The 24,912-nt window shown below is 41.8% G+C and overlaps 1 protein-coding gene across 2 annotated transcripts in view; it reads right to left on the minus strand.

The window, feature by feature from the left end:
• Nucleotides 1-5,357: 5,357 nt before the first annotated feature.
• Nucleotides 5,358-24,912, minus strand: part of OXTR (oxytocin receptor) — a 30,140-nt gene continuing 10,585 nt past the window's right edge. For both annotated transcript variants that reach the window (XM_081184785.1, XM_081184784.1), the window contains exon 3: nt 5,358-9,530. In XM_081184785.1, the coding sequence (XP_081040911.1) occupies nt 9,283-9,530 (248 nt within the window). In that variant the 3' untranslated portion in view covers nt 5,358-9,282. The remainder of the gene's footprint in view (nt 9,531-24,912) is intronic.

Genomic DNA, 24,912 nt, shown 5'->3' on the forward strand with positions numbered 1-24,912 from the left:
ATAATAAACAAATAAATGGGCATACCAGGGGCATGAAAGTGTTCAATGTCGTCCATAAACTCTATGGAGCAAAGTAACAAGGCCACAATCTAGGAAACAGATGAGAACCTATCCTTCATCTCAGACACTGCTACCCCTAATTATGTTCCTGGCAATGATATTTCAGTGGCAGTAACTCAGTCCTTAGAAGCGCTTGCTGAGGGAGGCTTGTCTAGTCCCGTCATTGATCCTTGTCTGCCACCCCACTGGGCTGATTTGTTCTGTTCTGTTCTGGTGCTCTAGCTTTTAATCTCATTTCTGCCATTTTTATCTTCCGTTATCTGATTTTAGTGTCATGTTTTTGACTTACTGTGGATAACAGAGCGATTCAACTCCCCCTTGTGGTGGGCATACGTCTTCCTTCACACAACTCTCCCAGCTAAGCTGGCTTCCTGCCATCCACTGTTGACAGAGTGATGCCCAAAGCAAAATGCCTTACCTGTCAAAGGCCAGGGTACAGAGATGCATCTTCAACATAGAGCAAAAGCTGTTCAATGAACATGCAGGTAGGAGTCCTCTGTTACTGGGATGCTTACAAACACCAGCCAATGGATGGCTTCGAAATGGAGTGTTCTGGAGGTGGTGAAGGAGTGGGGCTGAGTCAGTCCAGGATCCAGTGTCTCGCTGCCATCTTGCCACAGCATCAGACCCAATCCAGGCCCTATCTTGCACCCCAGTAGTTGTGCATGGCAAGGCTGAGGATACAGGAGCATCCTCACCACTCTGTAAAGGCCCACCTGTGGGTGATGAAGGTTTAGTTTGTGCCCTGAGAACAATTTAAATCTGGGCGCCACCAAGAAAAAGGCCCTGTTGCTGGGAACCACCCACCACACCTCAGGCGGCACAGGACCCCAGAGAATGCCTTCTTATGAGGATCTTAGTTTCTAGGCAGGCACATGTGGAGTCAGACAATCCTTTTAGTACCCTATCTTGGGCTGTGAAGGGTTAAAAAGGCAAGGCCAGTGTTTACCTCAGGATGGGGAAAAAATGTATTAGACAGGACCAGTAATCCAAGCATAGCAGGAGATCTTTGTACTTGAATCTGCTTTGTAGGAGCTTGATTCCAAGGTAAATAATTGGCATGCAAGGCTCCTGCTCCTTTTCTCATTCTCATCATATGAGGTGTTTGTGGAAGCAATAGATACCTGTGTGCTGCATTTTGAATAATCCAGGGTAGAAAGGTTCGGCAGTGTCCTTTTTTAAAAAAAAGAAGATTATGCTTTTCAGGTTTATACATTTCACTAATTTTAAAATCATTGTAAAATTTCAAAACTTGGCTTCCTTCCCCCTCTTCCTGCAGTTCCTTAAATTTATTTTTAATATCTTCTGCATATCCAAATTAACTTAATTTGCTTATTTATTCATCTTATTCTTCTGGTAAGTTTCGCCATTTCTGCTTATTCCATATGTATTTGTATCCATTCTTCTTTTGCTGGGACTTCTGCTTCTTTCCATTTGGGGGCGAGTAACATTCTTGCCGCTGTAGTAGCATACATAAATAAGTTTCTATACAGTTTAGGTAGTTCTGTCCCTATAATTCCCAAAGAAAAAGCTTCTATGTGTTTTTTTAACAAAGGTTATTTTAAACATCCTTTTCAATTCACCATATATCATTTCCCAGTAAGCTCTAACCTTACTACAAGGCCACCACATATGGTAAAAAGAACCTTCTTTCTCTATACATTTCCAACACTTATTTGATTTAGATTTATACATTTTTGCCAATTGACTCCGTGTTAGACACTATCGATATATCATTTTCATATAATTTTCTCTTAGACCATAACATGCTGTAAATTTCATATCCATATTCCACAATCGTTCCCATGCTTCCATGGGAAGGTTCAGCAGTGTTCAGAGCAGCTTAGTAACACCTCATCCAGGCGTTGTCCACCTTTTGGGGAATTTTGAGAAAGAGTTGTGGGTGCCAATTACAAAATGGCCGAGGTTGTGACATAACACAAAATGGTGGTGGTAGGGATGTGGCATGAGAAAGTGAGCAGGAAAAGTTTCTCATACATTGTGGATTTTTCAAGGAATATTGAATGAGATATTTAGTGGATGCTGTCGGAGGTACTGGCAGACACAGTGGCGTCTTCAACTCCTGCCTTAGACCATTTAGGAAGTGCATAAGTTAAGATAATGATATTTAAATTCAACATCATTCAGGCTTCTTTGAAGCTGGAGAAGGAGAAGCTTCCCAGAACCACAGATCCCCTTTTCAAGTGTCACTTCACATGTTATATTTTCCAGATGCCCCATAGACCAAAGATGTCTTAAGCAGAAATTAGAGGGGTTGCCATTCCCTACTCTTAAAGTGTCTAATCACAATGCAGGGGATAATGAAAGGAATTAGAAGACTCCTTTCATTTTCCATCGGCAGGTGCTGTGGTCTTGTGAGAGAGAAGCAGGAGGATCTGTCTCTCCTTTTTCCTCATCCAGTTTTTCAGCTACCCTTAATTCTCCCATTCTCCCAGCTCATTATAGAAGGGTTCCATAAATGGTGTGAGCATCCAGAATCCATGGGCAGCTGATAAGGCCCCAGTACTGACACTGAACCCGGGCTCCTTACATTGGGAGGCTAGATCTGGAAGCTGTCCACTGCTAGAATTACCTGCAATGTCCTGCAGTGATGCTGTGTCAGGGGCAAAGTGGGTCTGGGCTGCCTAGTGTAGACTGCAGAGCTGCCACCATCAGGTTTGGACTGTCCAGCAATTTTAGAGGGGCACTTTGCTGGCTGCCCTCCATATCCTGACATGCTCCCTGGCCATAAAATACAGAGCTGCTCTTGAAGCAAAAGCAAAAGCAAAATTGCTCTTTCCTGGAAAAAGATGTCCATCGACTACATGCTGAAAACGTCTTTCTTCTCAATAGTTTTTATTATCACAAGTGCTGTATTTGGTTTCTTTTCATTTAATACAAAAATGTAATGGAAGATAATATGAGGAGTTGGATGCAAATGAAAACGCTAGCTAAGCACTACTCAAAGCTGAAGTATTTGTGGCCCATTTCCATGCAGGAGAATGCAATTTCAATTGCTCACTGTACCTTATCTCAGTATGTGCTGCTTTGTAAAAAATATGTTATGGAAAGTGGTTTTGCTCGTTTTCTGCTATGTATTTTTCTTCCCCATTATTTCCATTCAGCTTCCTAATGTTAACTGTTTAAGAACAGAGAAGTTGGCAATGCACAGGTTACAAATAGCCAAGCGGCAGGTCCATAGGACAGGAGCTCAACGCATCTTAGGAGGATATATTTTTATGCCATTACTTGTCAATGGTAAGGTTGCAACATTGGGGAAATGTTAGTATGGAATATTGCACATCTGTGGAGGCTCTGTGTGCAATTTGAGAAGTCTGGGTTCTCAATAAATAGCACATGGAGCTTCCACTGATACACAAAGCTCACCACAAGGCTCAAGAGGTTGGAGAATTTGTGCAAACCTGGTGGCAATTACGCTCTTCTTTTAGGGCAATAATACCTGGAAAAGGGCTTATACCTGTCACAAATCAGCTCGTTCTATCCCTCCATTGCTACCCTATGGGAAGCAACTTACTGTTCTGGATACCTGACCAATAATGCAGAACCCAAACTCTTTCTCAACTGACGTAGGAAGTATGCTTACCTGGTCTCTGCAGGTTTGTTAAAAACCACTCCATTCACCTTCCCCTCACCTAGGAGGAAGGCAGCACAACTGCCTTGGGAGTGAAGGTATTGAGAATGTAACTAAACACTGAATAAACCATGGTTGCGGCATGCTAAATGCTAATTAGTCAGTGATCATTCTGCTCCAACCAACTGGCAAGGAAATGCATATAACTATCTTCATGCTAATTAACATGAATCCTGAAAAATGAGCATAAACAACATCTGGGACTCCATCCTCAGATAAGCAGGGGGTGGAGAGAACGCGCTTTGAATTTCAGAGGCCCTGTTTACTATTTGTGGGTATGCTTGATGCCGATGCACATTTTTCGGGAGACACCTGGTGCTGTGGGATAAAAGTGCTGAGAGGCAACAGAGTAAGCAGATGAAAATTAAATACAAAGTAACTTCATTGCACACACTCGGCTGTGCCCTGTAGTACTTGACCCATTTGCAAAAAAAAAAGAAAGAACATTTTCCAGTGTTAGACTATGCTTAGTCTTTCCAGAGGTGATAAACATGGACAACACACTGGAGTTGAGGGCTCACATGACTAAATGTTTCTCTGTATACTCCCCTCACACACACCATACACCACCAACCTCAACACACACACATAAAGCTTCTTCACATCTTACATAGGCGTAAATTACGCCTGCCCATATTTTTTGTTCAGTGTGTTTCCAGTTGTGGAGATTCCTTGATAAAGGACCTTCTTGTTTAGTTTGAAGAATTGTGTTTGTGGCATGGAAGGAGGAACAATGGGGGTGGGAATCCTGTCTTAAGTTAAGTGGTAGTAGGCATTTGGTGAGGAGACTGGTTGCTTGGAGGAAGCAAAATAGGCCGTTGGCCTGAAAATGGAGCTCATAAACCACTGTGTTTCCAGGAGAACATGTTATGAAGAACAGTTATGGTTGTGATAGCAACCTGGCATCTAAACCAAGTGCCTGTTAAAACTGATGACAGTCGTAGTAGTGGTAACAGTATATATGACAGCAAGTGAAAGGTCCAGTTGTTGTGGTAGTTTACGGAGTCAAATGGACTATTCCTCTGGCTGTCAGAACTTCCCTATGTTATCTTCCCTATTCATCTCCATCTCCTTTCCTTCTCTGGCAGTGCTGGACTACACTGTCATTACTTTTCAAGCTGCCCATCTGTATCCTAACCCTCTGAGCTCTGTCCAGTAAGTAGCTTTATTGTTTTAACCTCTCTGGTGTCCATTGACTGTTATGAGGAACCATGACAGAGTATTGCACAGCAACAGCAGCATTTGTAGTACTCTGCCAAGAATGGGGGCCTTTAAACCTACAACCAACCCTTAGGCCACAGAGTTAGGAGTTACTACTGTCACTTGGTTCTTCTCATTTGGTCCAGCCTGAATCTCAAGTCAAACAAGCAACATTTTTCAATGTTGGTTGTAACTCGGCTTCCACATTGATTTCCAGGCTCTGTAAAACAGAACTAAATACTTTGAGATCCTATAGTTTTAAAAACTTTAAGACAACTGAGCCAATAACTCCTGCCCCATTTGCCCACTGTCCCATTTCTTCACTGCTCTCCCCTGCCCATACTCTCCCCCTGCCCCCACCATGGTCAAAGGACTACCATTTTACCTTCTCTGCATGCAGAGGGCTTGGAAATCTTAATGGGAAAATAAAAAGACCATAAGCATATGACTGTTTCAATAAATACAAAAATGAGTGCTTGTTTAATAAGGCATGGCATAATGTATGCTTGGTGCATTACGGTTTTATATTTACAGATGCTTTGCCGTTTGTTTTTTCTTGGGTTTCCATCCATTTCTTTTATTTGCCATGTTTTCAAATTAAAGAACACAACCAAATCTTCACATAAAATCTTTTTTTCTTTAAAGTACTTGCATGAGTTACACAGCAATGAAGTTATAGCCACATAATATTTATCAAATTTATCTACAATGAAATAAGTCTCGACCTTAAGTAAAGCTTTTTAGAACAATGTGTTGGATGGATCCCGAGATGGATCCTGAGAACTGCTGTCAGGAAGGAAGTCCACAGACTGTCCCTTTCCTCCCCCCCCCCATAAAGAGCAGTAGGAGGACCTTCCTGAACAGCATGGAATGGGGCGGAGCTCCACCCAAGGTGTCTGTGCCTGATTTTGGCCAATCCTCTTTCCTACTCCATCCCATGCCATTCAGAAAGGTTCCCCAGTTGTCAGGAGACACTTTACAGGCCAGCAGCAGAAGAGAGGAATGAACGAACGAACGAACGAACGAACGAATGAATAGAAAAGGCCCCTTCTGCTAGCTTCTTTCTGTGGCTTGCTGCTCATGGTTCTCAGTATCCAACCCATAGCTTTAATTTTGCAAACATTTAAGCTCTTGAATTGCTTTAAGATCTCCCACTGAAATTGATGGACCAACTTCCACATTTAATAAGGATTCTCAGGATACTTTTTTTAAAAAAAACACACATCAGAATGTAAGACTAGGCCTGAAAATTGTTACTGCTATTAATGGTATTCAGTGGAATTACTCCTGAATGACACCGCTGATTTTCCTGACTCGTAGTGGTATTCTCACATTGATGAAGCTCTGAAAAAGACAGGGAATTTCTTGCCAATCTATCCAATGCATTTTGTCAAGCAAATGAGCACTTATAGGCTCAGACCTTATGCAATATTCATACAGATTTCCATTCACTAAGAGTTGAAAGGTTAAAAGAAAAATGTCTGAATCAAATCCTACTGATTTGATATCCCAAAGCTGCAGTACTTTGGAGCCAGCCAGCCAGCGTTCACATCTGTTTTGAAGCATTGCTGGGGTTCTCCTTTCAGACAAGATAATTAGGCTCGTTGCTATTAACATGATTTAATTTTAAAATGTCTATCCTATCCCATCCTTTTGGCTCATTTACAATGCAAAAATGAAAAGCTGCTCAAATGCAGATTAAAAACAACAATTAAGATATCCTCAGATTTATCCCCAGCCACTAAAGATGCAATCCTAAAACTAGGGAGCAAGCCCCATTAAACACCGTGGGATTTATATCCGAGTAGATGGCATAGAATTGTAATGTAAAAGGCTCTTTGCCTTAAAGTGGCAGAACTAAATGGATGCAAGCAGTGGCAACATGTGATACGGATACTGCAGGACTGCAGGTGGAGAATCTCTAGAAGTGAATCCAGTTTGGATGGAAAATCCTCCTTTGCAGTTTTGAAGGATGCTCAGATATTCTTTGAATATTCTCTGAATGCTGTTTTTGGCATCCAGTTATATTTTACCTTCTCTGGGGGGAGGGACAGAGGAAGTGCAACCATGTTTGTGGCTTCTGTTGGATCTCTCAGTGGCTTTTGATACCACACTGACCATGGTATCCTCATGGACTTTCTCTGCGAGTTTGTGGTTGGAGGCACTGTTCTGTAGTGCTTTTGTTTCTGCTTACAGGGCCTGTCTCAAAGAATTGCATTGGGGCACTATGTGCCTACACCCTGGCAGTTCAGTTGTGGGGTGCTGCAAGGCACTATGTTATCCCAAAAGGCTATTTAACATCTGTACGAAGCTGCTTGGAACAGTCATAAGGAGAACTGGGCTCAGTGCCATCAGTGTGCCGGCCAACGCTATTGTTCAATTAAATCTGAGTCGGGAGAGGCAGTGGAGCAGCTGAGCCAGTGCCTGTATGCAGTGGTGGGCTGGATGAGGGTGAATAAACTGAACCTGAGCTCTATTAAGAGAGAGAGGCTGCAGGTAAGTAGCTCCCAGCTCCTAGAATTGAGGGCTTTGACTGTTCTAGATGAGGCGGTAAAGGTAAAGGTAAAGGGACCTCTGACCATTAGGTCCAGTCGCAGACAACTCTGGGGTTGCGGCGCTCATCTCACTTTACTGGCCAAGGGAGCCGGTTGTACTCACCCTGAAAGAACTGGTAAACAGTTCTTGGAGCCATAGTTGTTCATGGAATCCCAGGGGGCAAAAACCACCTACCAATCAGTGTTGGCTATCTTTTCTTGGGTTGGCAAAGATACTTTGGCTACTCTGATTCATGCATTGGTAACCTCATCTTTAGACTATTGCAATATACACAGTGTAGGGCTTCTCTTATGGCTGGTATAGAGTCTGTGGCTACTGCAGAAGGCCACAATCCACGCAGAAAGTGGCGGCCCTCACCAGATACTTATCATACCTGTACTATAGAACCTGCACTGGCTGCCTATTAGCCACCAAGCCAGGGCTAATTACATATAAAGCCCCCAACAACTCTGGAACAGATTTACCCAGATTTTCCTTCCACTGCCTGGCAAGGGCATTAAGATTCTTTTTTAAAAAGGGAACCTTGGTTAGCCTGGTCACAAACTGATGACCGTCAGTTTGTGGGACTGCAGTGATGAGCTTTTTCACTAGTAGCACTGGTGTTGAAGAATTAATTTTCTGCTGAAATATAAGAGGCCCCATCTGCACTGGCATTCTAACAGCTTTTGAAGATGCATCAGTTTATGTTGATTTCTTAACCTGAGTGTCCTGTTCTTAACTGTGTATTTTAATTATGAATATTTATATTTTAACAATTTGTATAACTTGCTTTTAAACTTTGTGAACTGCTTAGAAGCTCCCCCCCCTCCCTTTTTGGCATTAAGTGGTATATATATAAATACAAAATAAATAATATTCAATATCTTGGTAGTCGATATCTTGCAGTCCGTGATTGTCAGCATGCAATGGCATTTAGTTATGAGACAGTGCTGGCAGCTGGTGAAATGTGTCTCCACTACAAATCCTGGGGACAGCCATTTTGCTTTTATTTTGCTGCAGTTATTTCTTTTTAGAAGTTTGTGAGCAATGGGATGTTATCATGCCCCTATCACTTCCAGGAGTCATTTGGTTTCAAGCTTCTCCAAGTGGCAATTACTTGTCTTTAATTTTTTTAAAAATAATAATAATAATAAAGGTAGCTCCCTTGCTCAGACCACCAAATCAAAAAAGGTCTTAATTCTGCATTGATTTTTTTCCCTAAAGATACACATTAACGTTGAAATGCAATGGGGCAAACTGCTCTTTGGGGGCATGAATAAATGGCATGGAGCATTTTTAGGCTGATCGACCCATCTCTATCTGAAAGTTCATTTTGTGGTGGGCATTTCCACATTTGATCTCACCCCCTTGCCTGAAAAGTTAATATGGGACAGGGAAATAGTTATTCTATTGCAAGTGTAGTTTGTCTCCTAAAATGCCTCCACTTCTATCTGATCCATGCTGTAATAGTGTTCAAAGAGGAGCTGTCCTCCACTTTGTACCTGTGGGCATATGTTGCCTTATGGCTTCAATGACTTGTGGAGTCCATTGTGTCTTTTAAAAATACAGCACTAGAACCTTGAGCTATCCATTCTGTGAACTACTATTAGACTATAGCTGTCTTTCTGCTATTCTGCTCCTTAAATAATGAGTACCCTGCACATCATACACACATTTTAATATATTTTATGCAATATATTATATATATGTATATATGTATTTACATCCAAACACTCCTGTATACCTCTATTTCATATTTTTAAGTATGTACACGCTAAGGCCAGTCTGCCCATCTCGTTGTGGCACAGTTCTTGGAGGACTTGGGTTTCTCCTCCTCACGCTGTGGACGGCTGAGTGAAGCTCCTCTGACTGGAGCTTTTGAGGCTCAAGACGAAGGTGGAGGAGTTGCTTTTCCTGCTAACGCTCAGGTCACATCCTTGCCGAGATTTTAAGTACCGAGAGGAGCAGCAGAGGAAGCGACGCAAGAGGTCATGGAAAAGGTGGCCTGTGAAAAGCATGTAGATCCAGGGGTTACAGCAGCTGTTCAGACTTGCTAGGAGGGTGGTGATGATGAACGCCACTTCTGTAGGGGAGAAAGGCATCACAGGTAAACAAACAGTGCACAATTCTGTGAAGTGTTAGCTACAGCACTATTTGCTGGGGGGAAAGGACCCATATTGCCACCACCATGGCAGGAGGGTAAGAAAAAAATTGGAAGGTGTTATACATGCCCGGCTTTGGCCCTCCTTCAGCCCAGCATGTCCTGCAGTACTTTCAATGACATTAAAGAGGTGGAAAGCAAGAAAATATGACATGATCCTGGGTGCATGACTAGAACATGGTAACTGTGTAGAAATTGATAAGAGGTAAACCGACCCTACCATTTGGCAGCACCAAGAGATCCACCTTAGATGGCAATTTTTGACATACATACATTGAAAGAGCAAGAAACTATCACTCACTAAAATCCTGCCCAGGTGCTCCATGTTAAATCAACACACAAAGAGGAAGTGAGGCTGCACACCAACCCCTACATTATGTGCACTGAGTCATCCCCCCCCACACACACACACTGCATCTCCACATACAGGGCAAAGGTATTCAAGGAGAAGGCATCTATGCCTAAAGCTGTGAGACCTGATTGCAGGTGGTTCCAGGTCGCGTGGAAGCCTAAGTCCCCATTACTACAGATGCGGCATGATTCTAAAAATTAGAAAGTAGAAAAATCCATTGCTACTACTGAGAGAAAAATCAACCAGTTACCATGTCATTTTTAGGCATAGATTTCTCCAACGTTTCACTCAGCAGAAAGCTCGAATCTTTTTCAGATTCTAACAGTTGGACTATAAAAGCAACTCCAAAATCTGATTTACTTTGAACTAGGGATGAAATTCAATTCAGTTTGCATTTAAGGCAAGTCAATCCAATTTGCACTTCCTGAAATGATATGTGAGCCAAAGCACAACTTTCTTTCAAAATTCGCACTTACCTGAGTTTTGTGATACGGTTCTCCAACCAAATAATGTTTACAAAAATGCATATACTAGGGTAAAATGTGAGTAATAAAATGTGAGTGAAAATAACCCACTGAGAGAGCATTCTGTGCAAAGTAAAATGAAGCCTCCCCATCATCGCCCTACTCTTTGCTTTCAGGAAATTGGAGGTCAGGTTTTGGCACTGCACTAATCATACTAAACTTTTACAACTGTGTTTGTACTGTCTCATAGGATTTATGGCCTATTATTTTGTTTGTGCTGCTGTAAAAGTGTTACTGAAAAGTAATTACAATATGATTGCTTTCAACTGTTTAATGTTCAAGGAAATAATGCCTGTAAGAATCACTCCCTTTGCATGCTAGATGGAAAAAATGGAAAAGGCTGGAGGAACTTTCCCATTCGTTAACTACGCTTTAAAATTACCAGACATTTTGGCAACTCATGAATTAGTTGCACTTTCTGTGAGGTCTGATTTGGCAGGGTCCAGTCTTACTCAAAAAGCATAACTGGGGACATTGAGATCAATGTCAACTCTCAGACTGCTGAGAGTCTGGGGGCCCTGCTCCTACCTCTCTCCACCAGGCCTAGGGCAGGGCCTAGGACTGCTGCTGCCCAACAGAGAGTACTATTTATGTTCTTTTAAACTGCTTTTTAATTGTGTTTTTAATCTTTTTTACAAAATTAAAATTCTTTTTACCTGTTTTTATGTGTTTTGGGGAGGTTGTTTGGCGGTTTCTGTTTTTATTTTGATTATGTATTTTGTGTTTTCATCTTGTAATTTTATCTTGTGAACCACCCTGAGACCTGTGGGTATAGGGCAGCATATAAATATAATGAAGTAATATAATAATAATAATATAATTCTATCAGTCTCAGTTTTCTTTTAGGTGTCAATATTACACAAGGCCCGTCGTGCACCACTGCCACCTATTCCCAACATGACAAAGTATTTAAAAATCACAGTAAAGGTTGTTTATATAACATACTATCTCTCTCTCTCTCTCTCTCTCTCTCTCTCTCTCTCTCTCTCTCTCTCTCTCACGCACACACACACACCCCAAAAAGACAGTATAAGTTGCAACACTGAACAGCTGGATCAGTCCAATGGCCAATCTAGTCCATCATCCTGTTCTCACAGTGTCAACCAGATGCCCAGGACCAGCCAACCCGTGAGGCAAGGTGAGACAAATCAACCCAATTTGCACTTTCTGAAATAATATGCAAAGCAAGGCACAGCTTACTTTCAAAATTTGCACTTATCTGAATTTTGTGATACAGTTCTCCAACCAAATGATGTTCACTAAAATGCATATACTTGGTTAAAGTGTGGATAATAATAACTATATTTGGCAGCAGGATCCGGCCTCCAAGGACAGCGTCAGCTGCCGCCGCCGCTACAGCCATGGTGGCAGCAATGGCTGCAGCGTGATCCTTGGAGGCCAGACCTGCCAATGCTGCCTCTACAGTGGCCTCTTGGTGAATAGGAGGCACTGCTGTTCTTCTCCCACCCCCAGGGAGGAAATAGTAAGGGCTGCCTCTGGGGTCTCCTGGGGTCTGCACATGCCTGGCTGGATTCAGAGTGGGTCCCTTCCCCCCCCCTGCGATGGCCTTTGAGTCCCACTTCAACTGTCAGGTAAGGTTGATTTGATTCCCTCCTTTTCTACCAGTGTAGATTTTCAGTCACTCACTCCTCCCGGGTTGCAGGCGACACCATTTTGCAGTTCACCTCAGGTGCCAAAATGTCTTGGGCCAGCTCTGCAGATGCCTGCGGGAAGCCTGCAAGCATTCTGCTCGCTTGTGAATCCCAGCAACTGGTTTCCAGAGGCACAATGCCCCTGGAGTGGAGGTTGCCCATTCATTTGCCTCAACTGAATCTTTGTCAGCAGCAACACTGTGCTTTGGATTCTACAGGCTGATCTGTGAGAGGCTGCCAAGCAAATGGCCATCCTGTTTGGATAGGAGGCTAAGCCAGATGGGTTGTGTTTGCTTACCCTTCTAGTGCTGCCGTTTAATATCCTAACTGATTGCCTCAGGCATACCCTTACAACAGCTAGACATGCCAGGGCCATGGTCCTGCTTGCTTTAAAATGTTTTTGTTTTGTTTTTTTAAGGTGACCCATATTCATTGTGGAATAAATCCCTTCAGATGCCCTATATCTGCCAAGAAAGAGGTATGTTGAGCTCATGTGGGGTCTTTGAAGTGTAATAAATCACAAAGCAAACAATGGTTTTAGCTATTGCTAGCAAAATGACCTGAGTGGTATGTGTTTGTGTGAACAGAGGGCTTTCATATTACAGGGATCTCTGGGTATCTGGGCCTGTGCAGTGCATTGCACACACATGCATGTACAGTGGTACCTCAGATTACATATGCTTCAGGTTACAGACTCCGCTAACCCAGAAATAGTACCTCGGGTTAAGAACTTTGCTTCAGGATGAGAACAGAAATCGTGCTCCGGCGGTGCGACGGCAACAGGAGGCCCCATTAGCTAAAGTGGTGCTTTAGGTTAAGAACAGTTTCAGGTTAAGAACAGACTTCCAGAACGATTTAAGTACTTAACCTGAGGTACCACTGTACTTCTCTCTCTCTCTCTCTCTCTCTCTCTCTCTCTCTCTCTCTCTCTCTCTCTCACACACACACACAACCCCTTTAAGTGAAGATTGAGTCATCTAGCAGCATGCATGAAAGGCAGGTTTCTTCAGGTGCTGTCCTTTATCTTTGCCCAATGAGTGTGAATGCAATCTTTCCTTTAACATGGGAGAAAAGAAACAGGCTTATTTCTTCTGCCCCTGGCAACTCCATTCACTAAAAGTCATATATATAGTCCTGCCTCTTCTTAGTCACATGAGTCTGACATTAGAGTGCCCCAGTTCTGGAATTAACTTAGATAGATGTATATTAATATAACAGTGACCCATAAGAGGAAGGGTTTTCATTCCCATTGTTGCTTGGTCCACTACAAATGGTCAGAGACTGCTCATGCATTTTCATTAGACTTGCAATATTATCTAATTTATTCAATATGAGTTGTGTAACTATGAAAAATAGCACAATATCCTGACAAACACAATGTTATGGGTCCAAGGCAAGATTCATATCCGGCAAGCTCCTTTTACAAAGGTTTACATAGGTTTTATAGTAAACGTAGTAGGTTAGGTTTCTTCGTATATAAATAAAATGTAAGGCTGTCATTATGCAGCCCCAATTAAAACATTTGTTGTGCTGCATCACAATCCTGGATTTGCATGAAGTCAGGGAAGGGGAGGGGGCAAAAGAGGAGGCAGCTTGCGCAACAGCAGTGGCCATGGTATTAGAGCAAGAAGGGAATGATCATTGGGAGGGGGAAAGTGGTGGTTTAATACAACAGCTGAAGTTTGAGTAAAGCAGGGGATGGAATGAACTGAGAGGGAAAATGGTGGTTTTAAACAATGGCAGAGGTTTGAGTATAGTACTGTGTAATATTTGAGGGTTCCGCATTCTTAATCTCTCACATGAGGTAGCTGACAAATGGAAAACAGAAAAGTTTCAGTACAGTGAGAAGGGCAATACACTGAAAGGAAAAAAAGTGGCTGTTTTAAACAGCAGCAGAAGTTTGAGTAAAGTGGAGGGTGGAGGAATACAGAGGAAAACTGGTTTTAAGCAACAACAAAGGTTTGAATAAAGCAGGCCACACACAGTTGTGCTGTCTCTTCTATTTAGTAACTGATAAACTGTGTGTGCAGTTTTTTTCTGTGTTACTGTACATTAAGTTTTCATATAGGCTAAGATACCCACAAGCTTTTTTTTTTCTCATTTAAAGGTATTTCATGTGCAAATAGACTTATTGAAAGATACATGTTTTAGTTATATTGTTAGCTTTTAATTACAGCCTTGCATGTGAACCAGTACATATGTAAATATAAATGTTTATTATGTTATAGAATCATAGAATTGTAGATTTGGAAGGGACACAGAGGGTTCTAGTTTCATTGCTCTTTCTGTTGGGATACTACATTTTTTAATTTATTTTTTGGTAATGCTGGGGACTTATAAAATTTGACATAGTGGGTTCTCCCTCATGGAGAGCACAGGTTGTGGGCGGGGCTGACAAGACACCTCACTGTTACTAGGCAAATGGTTTGGCCATCCTTTAAGCAGGGGTGGGCTGTTACTGGGGAAATCTAGATGTTGCCATTTGTTGATTGACAGCCCTATTTGTTAAATACAATGCTCGCAGCGAGGAACTTCCTCTTTTTGCTGCTTACTTCGGATCACCTGCCCTCCCTTCCCTAATTTTAGGCTGTTTGCTTGACCTTGCTATTGCCTGTCATGGGGTCGTCTGCTTTGGGGCAGGGGCCTGGTAGGAATTTTGTCCATTTGGCTGATTAGTGTGTGCCACTTGGTTTTTGCCTACTGCATAGCAAATCGTCACAACTTGTAAGGTTTGCGGTTAGGCATTGGTCTTGGAATTGGTTGGTGGAGGGGTATGGATTCGGCTGTGCCTGCCCCTCCAAAATGCTGCTGCTGCTGCTTCAAGGGTTTTCCGTTAAAGGAACCCAGGGGCTCCCCATGCTTTTGTCTGAAACCCCCTGGCAAGGGGCTAGGGCCACGCAAGTCCCTGGGAGCTTTCTGGGGAGAGGTGAGGCATGGTTCCCAGTCTCGTCTCTCTCCCCAGGTGACTTACCCTTCCTGACTTCGCGGGGGATGCGAATGTCAGAGCTGTCCCCGTGCGGGGGCAGTTAGTGCTACCAATGCCTAAGCAACCACTCACATTGCTGTAATTTGAATAAAGTTGTGGCCAAATTTATGCCAAAAACCTTAAACAAAAATTAAGTGTCAATTGTGTTTTTCTTTGGGGGGGGTGTCTTGGGGACCTCGACGCGCAAAGCTTGGGGTCTAACCATGTCCTAATCGTTCTCTGGATAGCAGGATGAGTTTGGCTATCCACATTGTGTCTGTGATGTATACAGACACCCACATGTATGTGTGAGGTTGGGTCAAAGGTTATTGCAGGCTACAGCGTGGTGGTGGTGGGGAAAGCAATCTAAAATGTTTAGACAAAAAGCTATTATGTTTGAAAGAGTCCGGGGGGAAAGGTATCAAGACTTCTGACGCACATTTGTTAATATAGGGGCACAACAACTCTGCCCAGAAAAGCTCTTTACAGCTCTACATCTGGAGACTGGAAGATAAACATTTTGCTCATTAGGAAACTTTTCATCGTGCTGCTCTCTCAAATGGGTTTTTGTATTCCAAACGCCTGACCCAGCCATGCCTCTGTTAATCAGAATGCTTCGCTTGGTGGGTTGTTAGCTTTTGCACTTTACATACACCTTTCCAACTGAATGCATATCAGCCTCTGACAAGCGCTGTAATGAAAGTTATTGTGTGATCCTAATCTTGTTGTCTCTGATGAAAATGTCACCATGTGCCATGTGACTTACTGGTAAATCTGTGGGATTTAGTCCACAGTTCAGATGGCAGTCTTAGGGGTCTCTCTTCTTGACTGTTTCGCCTCTCTGCGTTAATTCCTTGAATGATTCATATTCTTGTAATATGGATTTAAGTACTGGTAATTATAACGGATCAGCTTGCAAACTTGCAATAGAAAGCAAAACAATAGTTATCGACTGTGTTGGGCTTCCATATGGCAGGGGTACATCAAAGGGCACTGCATCCATGCCCCCAACCCCTTTCTTACAGAGCACAATAGCCATAACCGCTGGATTGTTCACAGTACTATTTTTCTAGAAAAAGAGGTGCCAGAACTTCCTATGAACACCTCCCTTATTCTCGTATAATGGCAATGGTGCCCACCTGAGAGGTGCCAGAATTGATCACCTTCTCTCTACTGGGTTTTGGCTTCACTGGAACTCTAGTCAGGCTCATTGATGTTCCTCTCCCCTGCCCTCTCTTCAGTTATAAGGAACTCTAAAGCATCACTGTCAATAGTTGTATCTCTCCCCCAGCTGTTATTTATCTGTCCTATCCGTGAGGAGAAAGAGGCATGTCTTCTCTGGCTATAGATTTACCTCTCAGCCATTTTCCAATAGCAAGCCCTGCTGACCAGGACCCTGGTCCAGCATCCACACTGGAGAGGAACACACTGGGCAGTGGGGTGGTCCATGCCATCCATTCACAAAGCACATAATAAACACATTCTTATAACCATTGCCTGTTGAAATATCCTCCCCTCTTGCAAAAAAAATAGAAACACAGCCTTTGGAATTCCAGTTAATGGCTTTGCAGGTACGATATTTGCAAGTACAGGCAAAATACAGGATCAACAACATGTCACCTCAGCTTACTCTGCACACAATGTGGGTCGTTTTGATGCACTGAAGGAACAACTCACCACCACCACATAATACATCACGTGTCTAGACAAACAGCCATAGTAGAGTAATACCTTTATTAGGACCAATTCAAATGTGACAAAGTAGTGCGCAAGCTTTCGAGTTTTCTGGAACTCTTTTTAAGGATGGAAGACTGATAGTTAAGAAAACTGCGGATTATACAGCGGAATTACCCCGGAATTACCCCGCTCAGCATTGCCTCCACCCCCCTCCTGATACTCTTTGTTATGCTCGGATTTTTGGCATAGATGTTGGTATTGACATTGACATAGAGCCCTGCCCTGGACACAACCTTGGAAAGACTGACCTTCACCTCTGTTGCATCTTTCGGTTTTGGTTTTCTCCTGTTTTTCTCCTGCAACTGTTGATATTTGTCGAAATTCAAAGGAGGGACACAAGGGAAGGGGAAAGTAGTAGGGGGAGAGTAAAGAATTTGGGGGGAGGAATGGCAGGGAAGGATGGGAAGGATGGAAAGAAGGGGGGTGGGACGCCGGGGGAGAGGAAATGGTCCCGCCAGGAAGAAATTAAAGATCTAGACAATTTGTGGGCGAGAATAAAGGAGGAATTTAAACAGAATACATTATGTATGGAACAGAAGCTAGGAGAGGTACAGGAGAGAATTGACAAAAGGATAGAGGGAGCAGTTGGGGAACTCTCAGCTAAAATCCAGGACCTCTCTGTTAAGTCCAGATTGATTGAAGAATCTAATAAGAAATTACAGAAAGAGATAAGGGAGCAGAAGAGAGAGACAACGAAGGTGAAAGAAGAGCTAAGAGAGCTGAGTAGCTCACAAGACAGGATATGGGATAATCTAGCCATGGCAGACATGCGACAAAAGCAGCTACACCTGAAGTTTAGAGGAGTAGCGGAGGAAAGGAATGAAGATATAAGAGGGAAAATGATTAGAGAACTGTCTAAATGGTTAGATATAAGGGAGGAAGAGCTGGCTCTCTCTATAGAGAATGTTTTCAGGATGTCAAAACCTAAACATTTCAGAACTAACAAATTCCTGGGTGACTGTTTAGTGATTTTCAACTCAGTGGAAGTGAAAAACCTAATCTTAAGGAAGAGCTACCACAATAGATTAAGAATTGATGGAAGACCCATTATTATTTACAAAGAAATACCGGTCAGGTTATTACGCAAAAGAGAGGGATATAAGCAGGTGGTAGCCTTTTTGAAGAGAAACGGGATACAATTTAAATGGGAGTTCCCAGAAGGGATCACCTTCCACTATAAGGATAAGAGATTTAGATTGATGGACACACAGGAGGTTGAGAAGTTTTTGAGAAGGTATGAGAAAGATCTGGGAAGGCCAGAGAACAAGCCCGGGAGCAGGGAGAAGGTGGTGGAGGAGACAGGGGGGGAGGGGGAACGAGAAGAGGAGGAGGGGATGGAAGGAACAGACGAGGATGATGAGGAAGCCGTGGTGGGAGCAGGGACGGCGGAGGAAGGGGAGCCTTCAGGGAATAGAGGCAGCAGAGTTTAGTTCGGGACCCAGGTCAGAGAAATCGTAATAGATAAAGAGAAACAATAACACACACATTAAACCTTTTATCTTGGAATGTGAATGGGTTGAATGAGAAAGTTAAAAGGAATAAAATTGAGAGAGTGCTGAAAAATAAAAACTATGATGTAATTTGCTTCCAAGAAACCCATATTGCGAAGAAACATAAACATATTTTGATGAATAAAAAGTTAGGAGTAGAATTTGTTAACTCGGAGATAAATAAAAAAAAAGGGGTGGTGATTTATGTAAAAGAGAAATGGAACCCCGTACAAATTTGTAAAGATGAGGAGGGTAGGATTCTAGGGATCCAACTAAATTTTAGAGGGGAAAAAATTAATGTAGTGACGGTCTACGCCCCGAATAAAAATAGAGCAGAATTCTTTGAGAAACTTGAAGGAATCCTATTAGAATTAGAAACGCATAAACTAATTCTGCTCGGGGATATGAATGGGGTGCCAGCACCGGAGTTGGATAGGAGTGTAAAGAGAGGGAATTCTAATAAAGGAAAACTGCCGAAATCTTTTAAGGATTTAGAGGACAATTTAGATTTAGTGGATGTTTGGAGACACAAAAACCCCACCTCCAAACAATTTACTCATTATTCAGAACCACACCAAAGTTGGGGTCGAATTGACCAAATTTGGATGACAAGAACCCTTATTTTAAGGGTGAAGAGATGTGAAATTTTACCTAGGACACTTTCTGACCACTGTGCGTTGGTAATGGAAATTAAGGGTGGGCCTAAGGGACAATACAGATGGAGGATGGAGGAAAATCTATTGGATAATGATGAGGTGAAAGAAAAGATTAAAAGTACCTTAAAAGACTATTTGGATTTGAACTTGAAGGGAGGTCCCACTATAGATATAGTATGGGATGCCAGTAAGTCGGTTATGAGGGGGGTTCTAATTCAACAAAATAACCTTAGGAGGAAATTAAGAGAACAAAAGAAAGAAGAAATACTAACACAACTGAGAACTTATGAAAGGAAGTTGACTATAAACCCAGCAGATGCCGAGACCACCCGTGCCCTAAAGGTGCTACAGGCCCAGTATTCAACTATATTAAATATGGAAATAGATTGGAGAATCAAATATATGAAACAGAGGTTTTTTGAATCGGCAAATAAAATGGGGAAGTTACTCGCGTGGCAGTTGAGAAAGAGGAAAAAGCAAAACGTGATAAGTAAGATAATAATGGAAGATAACATCATAGAAGCCCCAGACGAAATAGAAAAAAGGTTTGTTCAGTTTTTTGAAAAGTTATACGAAAGAGGAACTGAAGATAGATTAGAAATTGAAAGATACTTGGAGCAGGAAAGAGGAAAATATATATCAGAAGAGGACAGAACACGATTAAATAAGGAAGTTTCTGTAAATGAAGTGAAGGAAGCTATTAATAGGATGAAAAATGGAAAGGCCCCCGGGCCGGATGGCCTGCCCTCAAAATATTATAAAATATTAGAGGAACTCCTTGCTCCAATACTTAGAGATGTTATTAATAATATCCTCCAGGGAGGGAAAATTCCCGGCTCCTGGAAGGAGGCATTCATAACTTTAGTTCCAAAATCAGAAACTGAGAAAACCGACATTAAAAATTACAGGCCAATTTCTCTACTTAACAACGATTATAAGATCTTCGCCGATATAATGGCTAGTAGACTTAAGAAGCTATTAACGAAACACATTCATAAAGACCAAGCGGGATTCCTCCCCAATCGACATCAGAAGGATAATGTGCGTCATATATTAAATATCATTGAATATTTAGATACTAGGATTGATATCCCAGCCGCACTAATCTTTATAGACGCCGAGAAGGCTTTTGATAATGTTTCCTGGGAGTTTTTATCATTATGTTTGGAAAAGGCGGGCATAGAGGGCCCATATTTGAGAGGAATCAAAGCAATTTACTCGGAACAACAGGCTATGCTGATTGTAAATAACAGCCTAACTAAACCATTTAAGATTGGGAAAGGTACTAGGCAGGGCTGCCCCTTATCTCCTCTGCTCTTTATAATGGTTTTGGAAGTCATAGCAAATAGAATAAGAGACGAAGTTGGTGTGAAGGGGATAAGAATTGGAAAGAAAGAATTTAAGCTAAAAGCATATGCCGACGACTTAGTCTTATCTCTGGAAGAACCAGTGGACAGTGTTAGCAAGGTGATAGAACTATTAGAGGAATTCGGCAGACTGTCAGGGTTCAGATTAAATAGGAAGAGGACAAAAATTTTAACAAAGAATTTGACCATGGAAGACAAAAATCAATTGGAACAAAGAACCGGTATAAAAATTGTGAATAAGGTAAAATATTTGGGAATCTGGCTGTCTCCAAAAAATATAAATTTGGTAGAAGATAATTACGATAAAATTTGGCAGGAAATAAAAAAAGATCTGGACACCTGGCAGAGGCTGAAGCTCTCATGGACAGGGAGGATCGCGGCAATTAAAATGTGCCTCCTCCCAAGATTATTATTTCTGTTCCAAAATATTCCGATAATTAAAGGCACCACCCGTTTTAGGAACTGGCAAAGAATTTTGACTAAGTTCATTTGGCAGGGGAAGAGAGCTAGGATAAGGTTTAAATACTTAACAGACGCAAGAGAGAGGGGTGGATTTGCAGTACCGAATATTAGGTTATATTATGAGGCAGCTTGTTTAAGCTGGTTAAAGGAATGGGTCACCCTTAGGAACACTGATTTATTGGACCTGGAGGGTTTTGATATTAGGTTCGGGTGGCACGCCTATCTGTGGCAGGGGAAAGGTGAGATTCATAGAGGGTTTTTTAATCACATAATCAGAGGTTCACTATTGGAGGTGTGGAACAGATATAAAAAATTGATTGAGGAAAGGACCCCTTGGTGGCTCTCTCCAGTGGATATTGTCAAAATAAAAAAACCAAATATGACGGGAGAAAGATGGACCTATGAGGACCTCTTAATTAAGACAGAAGAAGGCTGGAAGGTGAAACCTTATGACGAGTTGAAAGAAAAGATAAAAGAGTGGTTCCACTACCACCAGATTAATGCACTGTGGAGCGAGCACAAGAAACAGGGGATGAGTGATAAAAAATCAAGATTCCAGATAGAAATCCTAGAGAGTAACGATAAACACCTCTCTAAGTTATATAAACAATTATTAGAGTGGGATACTAGAGAAGATTTGGTAAAGGGTGTGATGGTGAAGTGGGACAGGGATCTTGGATATAATATTGATTATAGTAAATGGCAGACACTCTGGAAGAAGGGGATAAAATTTACAGCGTGCGCAACCCTCCGAGAAAACTTAGAGAAAATGATATACCGCTGGTATCTGACCCCAGCAAAGTTAGGCAAGATGTATAAAACTGTTGATAATAGCTGTTGGAGATGTAAAGAGAAGGTTGGGACCTTTTTCCACATTTGGTGGACCTGTGAGGTAGTGAAGGAATTCTGGGGAAAGATCTACGACGAATTGAAAAAAATTTTAAAATATAATTTCCCCAAGATACCCGAGTTGTTTCTGTTAGGTATGACTGGCGAGGAAATAAAAAAACCAGATCAAATCTTTTTCCAATATGCGACTACTGCGGCGAGGATTCTAATTGCACAAAACTGGAAATCCCCTGATATGCCTACGGTTGGAGAGTGGCAAGTGAAATTATATCAATATATTGAGTTAGCGAGATTAACGCAGAAATTAAGGCAAAATAACTCTACGAAACTTAAAGTTGAATGGAAGAAATTTTTAATTTATGTTGAGAACAATGTGGGTATTAGTAACATCACAGCAGAAGTTGATTGATACCTTCGATGTTAAGTGTTATTGTAGACTATACTGCAAATATTCTTCTATGAATGTGTAACCCTGGATCAAGTTGAACGGAAGTCCGTTTTCTGTTTGGTTTTTTCGTGTTTTTCCTTTCTTTTGTTTTTTCTTTGCTTTCTTTTTTACCTTCTTTCTCTTTTTCTTCTTTTTTCTTCTTTGCGGATTCGCAATTCGGTAATTTGTTTATTTTCTTTCCTTTTTTGTATACGTTTTAATGATAAGCATATATGCTCTAGGAGTCTGATATGTAATGTGAATCCTTTTTCTAATAAAGCTATAAAAAAAAAAAGAAAAGAAAACTGCAAGCAAGCAGAGATGGGGAGGGTGGAGGGCATGGGGGAGAAAACTGGCCATGATGTAAAAGTCGCAGACTCCGTAGTCTGTAAAAAAATTAACTCTGTGTATCTTAATTATATTATGTCTCGCTAGGCGCAAAACAGATTTCAAGATGCAACTACGACTACCAGGACAAAGAACAATAGTGGTTGTTTCCCTACTTTAAATCATTTCCCCTTGAAAATGCAAATGCCAGCAGTCACCTGGATCGACACTAAACAAAGTACACATGTCTTTAGTGAAGTAAAGAGCAGATAGTCCCCGAAAGCTAATTTTAGGCAGTTTCACTAGCTAAATTGTCAATAGAATTTGGTAGTATTATCTAGTGTTTGGTCCGGGGCATGTAGCCCCTGAAAGCTAAGTTCATTCTTTAGGTGATCATCTTCCTAGATACTTTTCCTGAATGAGTAAATTCTATATCCTCTAAAACACACAAAAGTTGTAGGTAGTATCAGTTGATCCTAAAAATCGTACGTAACTATTTTATATATGTTTTTGTTGCATTGCTTTAGTTCTTTGGGGGTTTTCCCCAGTGCACCAGCCAAGTCATCTATGATTTTTGTGGTCCAGATTCTAGGAAAGCACCTAAAAAATAAGCCACAGTTTTCAACAGAATAGGAACTGCTAAAGAATACTTGTCAGGAAAGCCTAATGAGCAATTAAGTTTTGTGAAAGTTCCAAAGGCTCCCGAGTGCAGTATTGTTAATGTCTCTCCTTTTAGGTTATAGCTGAAATGACAGATCATAAGTGTCTGTCAACATCTGGATTCAGTTTGCCAGGAGGTTCTCCCTGCTTTTAAGCTTCTCTAAGCAGCAAAATTCTCCATGGGTGTCTTGGCTCTCACTAAACTGTGTAATGGAGACAAGTATGGTTACCAGATTATGAAAGATCAGGATTGAACACTAGTATCCTTCATAAAACTGTCACGGGAGCAAACTCTTGCCTTGACCTACCGCTGTGAGTCATCAGATGGTGAGTAAACAAGTCAACGCATGTGCGAACCAGCCCCAGATTTATGAACTTATCCCCTGTTTCAGTTCTAGAGGGAACTATCTAGAACAGCAGGCTGCCACTCAGGACCAACCGAAGTCTCTAGGTTGCCATTCGCTCATTCCAATATATTTTGCGCAAGCACACAGTGATGCCTCGGTCCATTGTTTTGAAATAACTCTTCTGAAAGTGGCATTGGTCCTTCATGTGCCTGAAGGATGACAAAAGCGAGGAGTTCCTTGCCCTTGATTTGTTCCCTGTATAAGGCCAACCACAAGATGAAGAGACCCCATTTTCCTTGCCCTGCACCCTTGTTAACTTTTGAAATAATTGGTAAAACATTTCAAGGAAACATTTAGCTTAGGACTCCGTTAGAATTTTTGGCTAACAAAACACCTTATCAGAGATAAGGAAACTTCATGGGGAGTGGGGGAAGCAACATTGCTCAAAAGGTGACATATAATACCAGGAAGTGTTTAATTCCTTTTATCACTCCTATCCCCAATTGAATTTGTTCCACACTTTTCATTTTACTGTTATCTCTGGTGAAAGATAAGTGGTTTCTCTGCACTCCTCAATTCTCACTCCTCTTTGCCACCTACTGTTTCCTCTCTAGTCCACACTTTCTATACTCTGTCACCTTTTGCAGATAAGTTGTGGTTGTCAATTTCTGTTTTTGCTAGCGGAGGTGCAAAAAGTTTTCAAACAATGCTCTCGATAAAGAATAAGACAAAGGTCCCTCTGGTTCACTTAGCAGTGTATGCACACAATGATAATCATTTCAGACAGTCTGACAAAAACCTTTCAGTCTTCCTGTGATGCTTGAAAGAAACAGACCAGATATTGGAAACATTTGTTGCTATTTACAAGAAGCATTTGGTTCCCTGAACGTATTAACAGGTATTAACAGGTTGTAGCAATCTGGTTCTCATTTCCTCAGGCATATAGCTAAGGACTGGGATCTCCCCAATCATGACAAGGCATGCTGTGGGGATAGAGCTTGCTGATCTGAAAGAGCTAAGGCTATAATTGTCACAGAAGCCCCACCCAACAAACATAGTCTGTGTTATGCAAGTACTTGGGTTGAACAACTGCTCCAGGACTGCCTGTGCCTTGGCTGGCCAATGGCTTATACCAGTTGGAGAAAAGCAGTGTCTTTTGGTAGTGATTCAGGACCCTGTGAAAATGTTTTACAGATTATGTTTCCACACTTTTCTTCACTGCATGTTTTGCAATGTTAAAGCCCTGCAGGGGTTCTTTCACCAAAGAGTACTTGCCCCAAAATTGGGTTTTGGCTTCCAGGATAACAACAAGCAGAAGGTATTTGATTCCTGGATATAGTTTTAGAAGTATGTAGCAGGAAAGAAAGGCTAGAGAATATCTTGCTTCAATACTTGGTACTCAGACATAGGCACTGATATTTATTGCATTGCATTCATATCACGCTCTTCCCCTAAATAGGCTTTGGGCGAAGAAAAAGTCTCTTGGCAA

The sequence above is a fragment of the Podarcis bocagei genome (assembly GCF_964188305.1).
Source record: "Podarcis bocagei genome assembly, chromosome: 2".
In the NCBI taxonomy this organism is placed as follows: Eukaryota; Metazoa; Chordata; class Lepidosauria; order Squamata; family Lacertidae; genus Podarcis; species Podarcis bocagei.